At 41.8% G+C, this 14,527-nt stretch overlaps 1 protein-coding gene across 2 annotated transcripts in view; it reads right to left on the bottom strand.

Moving 5' to 3' along the window:
• Positions 1-321: 321 nt before the first annotated feature.
• Positions 322-14,527, bottom strand: part of CFH (complement factor H) — a 104,058-nt gene continuing 89,852 nt past the window's right edge. For both annotated transcript variants that reach the window (XM_034779201.1, XM_034779200.1), the window contains 4 exons: positions 10,372-10,548; positions 5,143-5,325; positions 3,776-3,976; positions 322-1,196 (listed from right to left, as the gene is read on the bottom strand). In XM_034779201.1, the coding sequence (XP_034635092.1) occupies positions 1,183-1,196; positions 3,776-3,976; positions 5,143-5,325; positions 10,372-10,548 (575 nt within the window). In that variant the 3' untranslated portion in view covers positions 322-1,182. The remainder of the gene's footprint in view (positions 1,197-3,775; positions 3,977-5,142; positions 5,326-10,371; positions 10,549-14,527) is intronic.

Genomic DNA, 14,527 nt, shown 5'->3' with positions numbered 1-14,527 from the left:
GCATGAAAATAAAGAGGCCTCAGGCGATTCTGATCCAAACACAACACGTGGTGGTTTTTCCATGACAAGACCAACATGGCTACCCCCGATAAGTGCTACAGGCAGTTTTGCAATAATGTGAAAAACTTCAACATTTACCTAATTTTGGGGAAAATACATGCACAGTTTTTTCAGCTTTTATAGTGTAAGTGTGCTTATTTGTGTATGCCACTGGTCCAGAATTTGATCCATTCCCAACGTATAGCATCTCCTCATTATTCACTTTATCTTCAGTGATTTGTCTGTGTGGATTCTGATAATGATTCATCTCTGTTACAGCACTAGTCTAATTTCTAGTTTATTACATACAGTGGAAAATAGGAATAGACAATTTATTCACACACTGCCAAATGCATGTATCATGTTGCTATTCAAATTAGTTGCAGGCTTTCATTTTTGTCTCCATTTTTCTACAAATCCTAAGATTTTTTCCCTCTTTACTTCAGATGATGGTCTTAATAAAAAAACCCTGAAAAAGTCCAAATAACAGACTTTTTAAGAAGAGTGGTAAATGAATCATACCAATCTTTAATTTTAAAAAGGAAAAATAATTAAGACATTATGAGTTTAAACTTCAACCAGAGAAGTCAGTGTTTTCTGTACAACTGTGGTAGATGACAGAATAAATTTTTGGTTGCATGGACTAAAACATTTGGAAGAATGATCACCAACAGCTAATAACGATGGGCAGAACTCAAAAAAGCCTCCATTCATAGCCGAAACTTTCTGGTGTGGTGATTGGGCTAACAATCTTTCAAGATTAATGTTTCTAATGAGACTTCCTGGAGTTCCTGATTTGGGCCAGAGGGAAATACTGCTGCTTTCTGTTTCAGGAAGCAGGAAGTGTGTAATTCAGGATGTGCAGATATGTACAATTTCCCTTAAAGTTTCCTTTTCCAAATATCATAAAAAGCTGTAGCTTGATCTGAGTTTGAACTTATTTGCCCATCTGTTGTTACTATTTTATGATTGTATATTTTAAACCGTTGTGACCAATGATAAAAAAAGGGACTGAACTGATACATATCAATTTAAGCTAAAATACTGACAAAGGACATAATATGTGAACATTACAAATAACTGGTCAATGGATTTTAATCCTTTGATCTGAGTTAAAATTATCTGCTTGATGCTTCTTTTTATTCATCCTGAAGTGCCTGTCAGAGAGAGAACAAACACTAAAAATTAGTTTAGTGCATGTCAATTTTTTAAAAACAAATATTACATACAAATCCCCTATGGACTGCACAGGAACAGAATATTGATTTCAACAGAATGACATAAAACTCATACTAGATGGTTTTAAACATTTTTGGAAAGTAAATGGGAACAAACTCCATCAAGCGTAATTGCAGTTACCCCTGAACTGCAGTGGTTCAACTGTTTTTCCATATTAAAAACTATTACTTATTTTGAAGTGGAACTTAAAAGTAGCACAGAAAACCATACATTGATTTACTACATATTACTGTATTTTATCAGTATCCATGGTGTAGTTATTAGCATTTGAAAGTGATGGAATTTTTGGAACAGGGATCTTGAACCTGTTTCGTTCCATGACTTCTTAGCAGCTGCTTCCAGACAGCCTTCTTCATATGTATGCACAATTTTTTTGCTTCTGTTCCCATAATGCTATAAAGCAGGTGTCATTTCTCAGACTAGTTTACAAAAGGTTATGTGGGAATTGCCACAATAATATAGTCATCCTAATATGGGAAGAAGATCAGCAATTATGATTCTTCTTTATCAGAAGACAGGAGAACTAGAATGATGTAAGACAAAATAGATTTTTCCATCAATAAATTTGATAGTATTGTTGTACTGGAGATAAAGTAGCTTGCAGTAAGCAGGTCTGATCGATGGGCAGTCATAGACCTCAGTTAAACCAATGGGCAGGATACTCATCTTTCATTCAGGCTAAATGAGGAAGCAGTTACATGCCCCTTTGTCTAGTGATAGCTGACACAATGGAAACCACTGCCCATAGACTAGACCATATGCAAGGCCTGGGAAAAGGCTAGAGCAATTCTGACTGAGTAGTTTCTCTAGGGATTGACAATAGGAGGGCTGGGGATTAAATGAGGGAGGGATGGAGGGAGTGTGTGCATGCGTGTGTGTATGTGTGAGCATGCCAGAAAGTTATGGCAAGACAGCAGTAGACTTATTGGTAGCATGGCTATGACAAAAAAGATCTTTTTGGTCAGATTGGTGAATGTAAAGGTAGGCTTGGAATTGTGAGCAAGGAAACTGCCTCCTGTTGTCTGAGCCAACTGTTCAGAGAAACAGGATTTTGTGTCCATTCTTTGTAAATAACAAGGGCTGTGTCATGGAAATACTGACACTACACCATTTTTTCCCCTCCCAACAGAAAAAAAAAGATGGAAGACCCTGAATAGTGGCTAAAGGCTTAGGCTAAAAAGTGCAAAGTCAAAGATGGTCAAAAGGATTAAAACACCACCTAAAACAGGAGCTGGAGACTTTGCAAAAGGTATTGAAGCAACAGTGGGAGGTTTACCAGAAAGGACTGAGGCTAGGTCTACACTACCCACCTGAATCAGTGGGTAGAAATCGACCTCTCGGGGATCGATTTATCACGTCCTGTTGGGACGCGACAATCGATCCCCGAATCGACGCTCTTACTCCACCAGCGGAGGTGGGAGTAAGCTGTCGACGGGAAGCTGCAGAGGTCGATTTTGCCGCTGTCCCTACAGCGGGGTAAGTCAGCTGCGATACGTCGAATTCAGCTACGCTCTTCGCGTAGCTGAATTTGCGTATCTTAAATCGACCCCCCCCCCTGTAGTGTAGATGTAGCTTGAGAGATGACATGCAGTCTAAGGCCATGGCTACAACAGTAGTTATGTTGGTAAAATTTTGTCGCTCGGGGTGTGAAAAAATACCCCCCGTGCAACGTAACTTTTGCCGTCATAAGCGCACACATGCACAGTGTGATGTCAATGAGAGATCTCACTGAACTGGTTTGACTATGTCGACAGGAGAGCTCTCTCCCATCCGCATAAGGAGGCTAGGCGAGCGCTCTGACAGTGGCACAGCTGTATTGGTACAACTATGCCGCTGTCAATTGTAAGTATAGACATGGCCTAAATCTTTCCTTGGGCAGCAGCTACAAAGTATCTGGGCAGACTGAGAAGTTGGGTAAGACTCCCACTCTGGACAGGCAAGGCAGATAAATGAGGTGACAAGCAAACTGACTCCCAAGAATCAGAAGGTTTCCCAGGAAGTAGAGGAGTCTAGCGGAGCTTTGCCTAACATGTAACCTGTTAACAGTGCTTGCTGAAGCAAGGATTTAGGAGCTAAAAATCAGCGTCAGAGGGATATCAAAGGACTGCAGACCACAATGGAAGTCAGCTGCCTGCATGAGGAACTCAGCCAGCCAGAGAAGTTGGGTAAGACAAGACACTTGCAAAAAATTTTCTATCCTTTCAGTAACCCACAGAAGTCCAGATGTCAGAGGGTGATTGTCACAACTCAAGTAGTAGTGTGGTCACTTTGCTTGCGAGCTGCATCTCTTTACCCCCATTTGTCTTATCTATTTAGATTGCAAGAGGTCTGGGTCAGGATCCATGCTTTCCCATGAGTTTATATGGAACCCATCACAATAGTGCCACTCTGCCATGCATTTTTGTATTTTTTAAACCCTAGAATTCCTCAGTAAAAATTAAGAAATCTTTTAGTCAGACGATTCACCAGTACTGTAGTGTAATTGGAGATTACTTACCTCTTTTCTTACATTTAGGATATGCTAATTTCCCCTCCACACACTGTACTCTAAATGCAGAAGATGGTGGATCCCTCTCATATCCCCGTTTACAGTCAAATTCAATAGAATCTCCACTTTCTGAATACAATTTAGTGGTCTCCCTCCATTTCAGCTCAATATTGTTTTTTTCCATCTCTTCTGGGGATGCTGTACATGGCTCTGGAAAAAGAAAAATGTAGTGTCATTATGTACATGTGGATCTATTATTGGAAATTTGATTCACTAACTATATTGACACCGACACTGTCCCCAAATGCTTTACATAGTTAAATAAAACAGGGAAATATTTTCAGACAAGATTTGAAAAGTAAAGGAGAGATGGTACGGTTGAGAGAACAAAAAGGAACTCTAGAGAAGGCTTTCACACCAAATGGTGTGATATTGTGGGAAGGGACAGAGAGGAGACTGGGACTAGATGAACAGAGAGTAAGACAGGATTTAATTCCATTTTACAATGTGGCCCCTTTTTGCCACTCAGCTGATGCAAATGGGCCAGAACCTAACCATATCTGGCCAACAGAATACTCTCCATGTGGAAGGATGCTCTTTGCTGGTATAAAGCTAGCAAATCGGGCTCCCCGTTGTGGTCCACCACCCCTTTTGTATAGGTTACATGGCAGGAGAGAAAGGGGACATGTCAAGTTATTCTTGAGATGTGAAGTCAGGGCCAGGACAAACCAGCCCACAAGATAAGTTCACCATAATTTAAGAACCACACAGAGGTAGCTGCCCAGCTTTGGAACACTGCACCACAATGTACTCCAGCCATTCCCTCCTCTCACTCTGAGCATATGGAGCATAGAAAGACATGGGTGTAGAGCAGACTACATTAGTTTTATGACATTAGAGCTCCCCCTAGGCAAAAGAGGAATCCGCTGCTGCTCATGTCCGCATCATGTATACTCCTAGCACTAATTCTATAAGTTACTGAATTGTAGTTCAGAACATCTACTCTAATTGAAAGCTTTTTAAAAATAAAAATATATTTGAATATATCTTTTCACTTACAGTAAACATTGGTTTCATTGTAGTGGGTTTTTACAGGTTTTAACTGACATATTATTTTGGGGGTACATTCTAAATACTTCTAATAGCATGGCTGTTTGCCATTTCCTGGTCTTTTAAAAAAAATCTGCTGTGATATCCCTAAAAAGAAGGAGAGTCTTCCCCTAACATATTCCTGTCTAAATCAGGAGTAACTCCATTCAGACTGATGGAATTAATGTGGTGTTACACCACAACAAGTGACATCAGAACTGGGCTCATAATATGAAAAATATATACTCATCACAGTTCTTTTTCATATAATAGCTTTTTGTACCTACCTAAGCAAACTGGTGGGTTTGCCCATTGGCCAGACTCGCAGCGAACAAATGGAGATCCCTTCATTTTGTGTAAATTTTTGCATCTATATTCCACGGTTGAACCTGATTCATATACTGGCTGTGCAAAGGCAATAGTGTCTCCATTATCAATACCAGGTGGGGGCCCACACTTTCCAGCAGCCTCTAAAAATAAGTATAGAAATAGAGAATATTTGCATCAGCAATTATTTACAGTAAATGCTATAAGATCACAAATATTACACAACAGCGCCATCAATATACTCTGACAGAGCTGGAAAAATCCCAAGGGAACAGCGAAAAAGAATCAGCCTGATATTGGAACTGAACACAAAAAACTAAAAGTTTTATCTTTAAAGTTGAAGCAGCATGATATTTGTTTATTAACAACTAACACTATGGAACTGATGGCAAAATAGGTAACTAGCTACTCTAGCTTTGTCAAGACCTGATTCCAGGTTGCTTTTCAAACAGAGAATTAGGTTAGTTTGAGATCTTTTGGGTCAATCATCTGTCCTACTAATCCCACCATTCTGCCTTAAACACTGACTAGCAGGGAAATGGAAAGTGAGAGACTTTGGCCCAACTCCTCCCCTCCTCAGGCTCATGTGGACCAATCAACCTGCTTTTTATCACTGAGGAGCTCATCCATGTACAGTACCTACTCTCTCCATGACCATATTACCATGTAGGGTGTTGGATGCACCCAGCACTTGTCTCAGAGTATTGTGAATTATGACATTACCATAGTATCTGAATATTGATAGAGGAGTGAGACTGAGGGTAAAATAATGATAAGAGGATGCAGGCTAAATAGAAGTTGGGATAATACAGGTCCAAGGAGTGGAATATGAAACTCAGAGTAACACTAGAGAGATAAATTGGCATGAATAGTATAAAAATGAGGGGAGAAAGGAAAGAATGAATCTGAGGACAGGAAAGCCTCTTGATGTCCCTATAACTGATGAACTCATAAATGTAGCTAAGCTTTGCCCTTTGGAAAGGTGCCTCAGTGAGGTGGATTTTAAAAATAATTAATAGAGAAGCCAAACTCATAATTGGAAATTTACTTTCAAATGCCAGCAGCCTTTTCCTCTCTCTGCTTCTCTTCTCATAGAAAGGGATTAGGATAAACAAGGTAAAATTTTGAAAACGCTAAGGCTACAAATTAACATGAGTAGTAAAAAAACTTTACTTGTACTGATCATATAATTTGACAGGTTTCCCTGAGCCCTTTTTTTGCTTTATGACCAGCTTCTTTTGCCTTACATCTCATCCTTAGATCTCATTTTTAGAAATGTGCATTTCTAGCACTAGTGGCCATTTTGAAAAAAAGTTTTGCCTTTCTATTTAATTGATTCTTATTAGATGCATTAGAACTAAAGAAATATGTTTCTTACCCTTTCCTCATTTTAGCAAGAAAACATTTTACATATTTAGTGCAATCCTAAATAAAGTCTAGTAAACAAGTATACAAAGTTTTAACAGAAAAATAGAGAGGCTAACGTGCATCATTAGAGAAAATGACAGTTAGTACATTAATAGTTCACAGAAATCTTAGGAATGGCCGAATAAAGTAGTGTTAAGACATAGGTGAACATGAATATTCCTCATTTTTAGAGGAAAATATTTTTAATAGTACATTTCTATAGAAGAATATATAGAGAATGATTTTTAGAAAAAAATATGCAGTTAGTAGAATTCTAAATAAAGTTGATTAAACAATTTCACAAAGAATTATTGATGAATGATTAAATTATTTAATGACTATTTAGAAATGCACTAACTGTATAAAAAGCATATATTCTACTAAAAGTAGAGCATTCTATATATGTATTAACACTTCTCCTTTATGCTTCTATCATTAAGACTTTGTATAATTATTTAAAGACTATTTAAAAATACAGTAAATGCATAAGAATATTTTCAGCTAAAACTCTGATTTTATATATATTAACATTTCTCCTTTATTTCTGACATTAAGGCTTTATTTAGAAATGTACTAGCTGCATTAAATTTTTTTTCTAAAATGAAATAATTAGGGCTGTCAATTAATCACAGTTAACTCACAAAAATAACGCAAAACAGATTAACTCAATTAAAAAAATTAATCGTGATTATTCGCAGTTTCAATTGCCCAGTTAAGCAATAATAGAATAACAATTTAAATTTATTATAAATATTTTTGATTTTTTTTTCTTTTTTAAATATATTGATTTCAGTTACAACACAGAATACGTGTACAGTGCTCACTTTATTTTTTTATTACAAATATTTGCACTGTAAAAAGATAAAAGAAATAGTATTTTTAAATTCACCTCATACAAGTACTGAAGTGCAATCTCTTTATCATGAAAGTGTAACTTACAAATGTAGATTTTTTTTTGTTACATAACTGCACTCAAAAACAAAACAATGTAAAACTTTAGCGCCTACAAGTCCACTCAGTCCTAATTCTTGTTCGGCCAATTGCTAACACAAACAAGAAGTTTGTTTATATTTACGGGAGATAATGCTGCCAGCTTCTTATTTACAATGCCACCTGAAAATAAGAAAAGGCATTCGCATTTCACTGTTGTAGCCGGCATTGCATGTTATTTACGTGCCAGATATGCTAAACATTCATATGCCCCTTCATGCTTCAACCACCAATCTAGAGGACTGCTATTAAAACTGGGATTAATCGTGATGTTTTTAATTTAATCATTAATCGTGATTAATTTTTTAATTGTTTGACAATCTTAGAAATAATGCATGTTAACCTATATGTATTTCACAATTTGTTCTGCCATTACTACATTATATTGCCCTGGGGCTGAAGCAGAAAATGTTACAGAAGTTTCTGAAAGTCATGGATTCCATGACTTGCATGACCTCCGTGACATAATCTTAGCCTTAGTCATAGTACCACTCAATGTAAACAATACTTGCAGATTACTATCTATTTAGTTTTTAGAATCACAATTTTGGTTTTCAGAAAAAGGTGCTGTTACTCTGAAGATTTATTGTTTTTTTGTTTTTTTTTTAAATATTCATATTCACCCAGATAGCCAATGAAATCCTGGTATATCAAAAAACCAAAAAAAAAAAAAAGAAATGAACCAGTAGAGCAGGGGTGGGCAAACTTTTTGGCCCGAGGGCCACATCCAGGTATGGAAATTGTATGGCGGGCCATGAATGTTCACGAAATTGGTGGTTGGGGTGATGGCTTTTGCTGGGGTGTGGGTTCTGGGGTGGGGCTGGGGATAAGGAGTTGCAGTGGGGGAGGTTTAGGTTGGCTACTAGGAAAAACTTTTTCACTGGGTTACCTAGATGGTGGAATCTCCTTCCTTAGAGGTTTTTAAGGTCAGGCTTGACAAAGCCCTGGCTGGGATGATTTAGTTGGAGATTGGTCCTGCTTTGAGCAGGGGGTTGGACTAGATGACCTCCTGAGGTCCCTTCCAACCCTCATATTCTATGATTCTGTGATTCTATGAGGGGTTGGGGGTGCAGGAGGGTGATCTGGGCTGGCACCAAGGGGTTCGGAGGGCAGGTGGGGGATCAGAGGTAGGGAAAGGGGTTGGGGCGCAGGAGGGGGTCAGGGGTGCAGGCTCCAGACAGCGCTTACCTCAAGCAGCTCCCGGAAGTAGCGGCACATCCTCCCTCTGGCTCCTATGTGGAGGCGTGGCCAGGCAGCTCTGTCCTGTCTGCAGGCGCTGCCCCTGCAGCTCCCATTAGCCATGGTTGCTGGCCAATGAGAGCTGCGGGGTAAGTGTGCATAGCCCCCTGGTTTCCCATATGCATAGGAGGTGGAGGCACAAGCGCCAATTCCGTGGGTGCTCTGGAGCTGGAGCACCCATGGAGAAAAATTGGTGGGTGCTCAGCACCCACCAGCAGCTCCCTGCCCCAGCTCACTGCCCCGACCCCCTTGCTCCAGCTCACCTCCGCCTCCTCCACGAGTGCACCACCGCGTCTTGCTTCTCCTCTCTCCCTCCCAGCATTTGCGCTGCAAAACAGCTGTTTTGCAGGGCAGGGAGGGAGGGGGGGGAGAGGGGGAACGTGGCACGCTGGGGGAAGAGGCGGGGCTGGGGCGGGGATTTGGAGAAGGGATCCAATAGAGGCAGGGAGTTGGGGTGGCAAGTTTGGGGAAGGGGTTGGTATGGGGTCAGGGTGGGGAAAGGGTGGAGTTGGGGCGGGGCCAGGGCGGTGGGGGTGCAAGCCCCCTTCCGGCGCCGGAGAAAGTTGGCACCTATGGGTGGAGGGGGGACGTGTTGCTGCTTCCGGGAGCCGCCCGGAGTCCCAGCATGCACAGAGCGGGGCAAGCCCTGGACCTCGCTCCCTGGCTAGAGCTTGAGGACCGGATAAAAATGTCTGAAGGGCCGGATGCAGTCCCTGGGCCGTAGTTTGCCCACCTCTGCAGTAAAGTGACATCACTTTTTTTCCAGAAGCTTAATGATATATGGTGTTATCCTGGTCCTATTGAAGTCAAACAAAGTTTCTTCCACTGACTTCAATGGAGTGGGCATTTCACTAATAGTCTCTTGTGTACTGTCTAGCTCATCTGGGAGTGGTAGTGAAACTGTGGTCCTAAATAATACAAAAAAGAGCACCATTATGCAACCTTATTCACATTATGTTATGGGTCAAATCCTGAAGTCCTAAATAGTCAGACTAGTGAAACGCTGACAGACCCTGGTCATCGGGGGGCAGGATCAAATCTGGGACTCTGGAGTTAAATGCACGAGCCTCTACAGCATGAGCTAAAAGCCATATGGCCCTTAGCGAAGGCTGTAGTAGACTCATTAATCTCTAAGTGATCTCAGCGCTATTAGAGGGGACAGAGCACCACAGCCAGGAGGTGTGTGGGTTATACTAGGTACACTGAAGTCAATGTTAACTACTCAACATGAGCAGGGATGGCAAAATTTGGCCCTCAACCTTTTCTCAGAAGTTATTCAGGCCAAACTCCCATTGAAATCCACTGAGGGTTTGCTTGAATAAGGAGCTTAGGGTCTGGCCCAATGTGAGAATTTTCTCATTAATGTTCCACATGACCATTGCCAAGAACATCACAGACTAGAAATAGATTTGCTTTCTGGCTTTCAAGTGAGCATAAATTGTACATTAAAAGAAGAGATACAGGGAAGCAAACTCTTCTGAATGAGAGTGAAGTTTTTGATTCTAACAATATCATCACTATTAGGTTATTTTAGAAATAGGAAAGTAAAATACCTCTGCATTCTGGTTGTTGGGACCACTTCCCTTGCTTACATGTTACCGTTGGAGACCCAATAAGGCTCAGACCTTGTGTACATCGATAACGCACCCTCTCGCCAGGGAAATACCTTCGCTGTTTAGCACCTAGAATCTTACCATCAGAAATCTCCGGTGCAGGTTCACATCTCATATCTGAAAAGACACATGAAAACACAATCACTGACACATTCCCATGAAGGACATAGGTTAGCTAAAGCATTTACAGTATTCCATTAGTTGTGTACAAATTCTATTCAAATCCTCTAGTGATTAACCAGTCCTGTTTAACGGAACACTTTAAATTGCAGAGAGGTGACAAAAAGGCTTCCAATATTGAATTGATTTGGGTTAAGATGCATGGATGGGTCAAGATGCAAGTCAAACAAAAATCACAAGTTTCTGGAAAACATTTCATACTTGACAAATCAAACTTTCTGACTCGCTCTCTACACATCATATTGTGCTCTTCCTCCCTAACCCACTTGGAGTTTATGCTCTGTGGCTGAGGTGGCTAGGCCAACTAAACTCTGCCAAGTTCTCCCCCAGAAACAACAAGGGCAAAGCCATGTAAGCTTCTGCAATAACTTCTTCTGTTTCTCTTCCATGCAAAGGTGGTTGGGCCTTCAGGACTCCAAATCTGTGGCTCTGTCTTTGCAGGAGCCACTTGTCTTTCCAATTTTCATTCTGGCCCCTGACAACACAGCTCCAGCATGTGTCTGACTAATGGTTCTCAAATCCATGAGGAGACTTTGCAGAGTGTTAGTGGCCAGTGTCAGCTCTGCTTAAAGAATCATTGTAAAAAGAGCAGAGGGGAGCTGGGTTTCTCACTTGGAGCATCAAATCATCCTCTTTTGACTGTTCTGTGTCAGTAGCACTGCTAGCTACTAGAATGAGATATTGTTTACAGCCTAAGGATCAGTGAATGACCTACCTGCTTGACAGACCACCTCCTTTCCCAAGAGATATTGGCATTGGAACCAGTGAAGGCCCGGGAGCTATGGCTGCACTGAGTGGAAGGGCTTCACAAAATTGGCAGCTCTCCAAAAGCTAGGCAGTCCAACCTGGGCAGAGCTGGGCCAATGTGACTTTGAGGAAAGGTGTGTAAGCATATGCTGCACCTTCCTTGAAAGGACAAGCAGCTAAGCACAACTCCGTTTACATAGGTGGGAAGAGTCTTTCTTTTGGAGCTGCAGCCTTTAGCTGGTTAGTTTCTGTTTCAATCTGGGTTGCAATAATGGGAAGGAGGTATAGACAGCAATTCCAGCAACTGAATGGGGGGAGTATTACCATTTAGTTAAATGCACTGTATCACCTGGCCAGCTGGCAGAAAACAATTGATGAGAAGCAGGGTTCAAACTGGGTTGTGTCATAGACACAGCACTTTTTTGGGGGGGGAGGGAGGGGTTATTTTATATGCTTCACACTCTGAGCGTTCATGTGGAAAACTAAAGTAAAGATCATGAGGAAAACCATAAAAATAGTGTAACCAATGCCGAGATGCCTGCCTGATTCTGCATTTAGCTTGGAACAATATTTCTAAGTGGGGTGAATACGTTGTGAATCTAAATGGGGTTGGCTCAGATGCCCAACTATTTCACTTGTGATCAAAGCAGGTAAAATAACCAAAAGAGTATCACAGAACTCTACAGAAGACAGAGAATGGATGGCATTTGGGAGATAGCCACCACTTTCTCCCCCCTCAACCTCCAACCTCTAATTGTGGAGTCAGGAGGATGCTTCCCTGCCGCTAATGGCTCTTGCTGCAGACTCATGCAGACATCACAAAATCAGTTATACTCAGCTGAATATTTTCAAAACCATGCAGACTAGAACCAATATGTTTTAATGAAGGTTGAGATTCTGATGTCAGCATAGGACCCTGAGAGCCAGACAGTAGGTTCCTATTTGTGCCTGTGCCTTAACCCAGCCCTGCCCAAAGGTGTATGAAAACCACACTCTGAGGCAACCAAGTTTTGAGCATCTGCAGAATCTCCTGAGAGTAACATCTCACCTTGGTATACCAAGAGAGTAGAGATTAAGAGAGTACCACCAACTTCCCAACCCCCAGCTTGAGCCCTGGTGAAAGGGTGGGACTGGCTCCTGCGTAAAACTCCCAGAAGGGGATAAAAATGCAAAATACAAAGAGCAACATTTATTTGAATCAGCTCACTACAGCTACTAATGGTTTGGTTCAGCTAGTAAAATGGCTGCCAACATACTAGCAATATACTATGGTATGAGTTCCAGCAATGATAATGTGCAAGAAGCATACTCAGGGAGTCCAGCGACCAGATGGGGTCTACACTATTTGGTGAAGTCTGCTCTCAGTTCTGGCCACAAGTTGGCAGACCAAACCAAATGCTTCTTAGTAAGATAAAGTTGGACAGTAGGGATATGATAAATCTACTTTGGTTGGGTTAGCCAAATATCAAACAACAACTGTTTGCATTCAACTGTTCCTCAACAGTTCCAGCAAGCCCAGAAGGAAAGAGACAGCATGAAGACCTGTGGCTGACCACAGATTCCAGGCAGTGCAGCATAAGGAACTGCAAGACACATCCTCACTAAGTATATGTAGCATTAGTTCATGAGTGTTCACTCAGGTCCTGCAGAATGCAAAATATGAGGCAGTTACTCACCTTGTGCAGTAATGATGGTAATTCAAGATGTGTCCCCCTGTGGGTGCTCCACTGTAGATGTTCCACTACAGGTGTATCTGCGCCCTTGTGCCTCTAATCAGAGATTTTTGGTAGCAGTGTCCATTGAGCCAGCACATGCGCACTCCCTCCCTCATGGTCTGCCTTGAGACTATCTAGCACTGCACAGGTGAACCCCCCTCAGTTCCTTCTCTACTGCAGACCCCTTGTGTAGAACTCTGAAGTAGAGGGGAGAGAGCACCTATAGGGACACACATCTTAAAGAACCATCATACTACACAAGATGAGTAACTGCCTCCTATTTTGCATTCTGCAGGACCTGAGTGAACACTTATGAACTAATTGCACAGGCATTCCTGACAGCTCTTAGCTCCAAACATTGATATGGAGGATCACTTCTGTGAAAGCCACTTGTGCACTGAACCTTGTGGTTGTATAGGTGAGCTCCCCAGCCTATTAGGGAGGCATCCATCCTACTTGAGGTGAAAGGCATCCATTGTTACAGTCAGCATCAGTGGCGGTTGCATGAATGGAATGCCTGCTCAGATATTGGATGGGTCTTTCCACCAATCCAGGGAGTGCATTACTGTGAAGAGCAGTGATAACAGTTTGGTTAGTCTGTCCCTGTTAGGGGAATAGACAGATGTGAGCTGCATCTCAAGACACTTCATGAACATCTGGGCATTTGGAATGACAAAGGTGCATGCTGCCATATGACCTAGCAGTTGCAGACAGTTCTTGGCCGATGTTTGGGGCTGGTCTGGATGTCTCTATGAGACTTGTAAGGGGGGTAAGTCTGTGTAGTGGGAGGAATGCTCTCACTTGTACTGGATTGAGGTTGGCGCTGATAAACTCCAGTCGCTGTACTGAGGTTAGTGTGCCGCTATGATGGAGTGTACGTTGGAGAATACCCTGGGTGAAGCCATCTGTACTGATAAAGGTAGTGCCCAAAGGTAAACCACAGGAATCTCCTGTACAGTGGTTATATTGAGATATGGAAGTAGGCGTTGTGTAGGGCAAGGGCCAGAAATCAATCTCTTTGTTCTAGAGCTGGAATGATGGCTGCTAACATGACCACCTTAAACTTCTGTGCCTTCCCATATTTGTTTAATACCCTTAGATCTAGAATGGGCCTCCAACTCCCTTCACCTTGGGGATCAGGAAATAATGGGAGTAAAACGCCTTGCTCCTAAGTTGTGCCAGGACTGGTTCTATGGGCCCGAGGCATAACAAATTATCTACTTTCTGATGAAGTAGCTTCTCGTGAAAAGGGTCCCTAAAGAAGGATGGGGAAGGAAGGTTGGGGAAGGGATGTGAATTGAATGGCGTAACCCTTCAAAATAATCTCCAGGACCCATCTGTCAGAGGTGATATTCTCCCAACGGCTGTGAAAGAGGGCCAGGTGAAGGGGCGTAATAGATGTGTAGATGGCTGCTGATGTTGCAAGGTATAATTGTTCAGGCCCTCAACTAACC

This window comes from Trachemys scripta, chromosome 8, assembly GCF_013100865.1.
Source record: "Trachemys scripta elegans isolate TJP31775 chromosome 8, CAS_Tse_1.0, whole genome shotgun sequence".
Classification (NCBI taxonomy): Eukaryota; Metazoa; Chordata; order Testudines; family Emydidae; genus Trachemys; species Trachemys scripta.
This window is presented reverse-complemented; position numbering and strand designations above follow the sequence as displayed.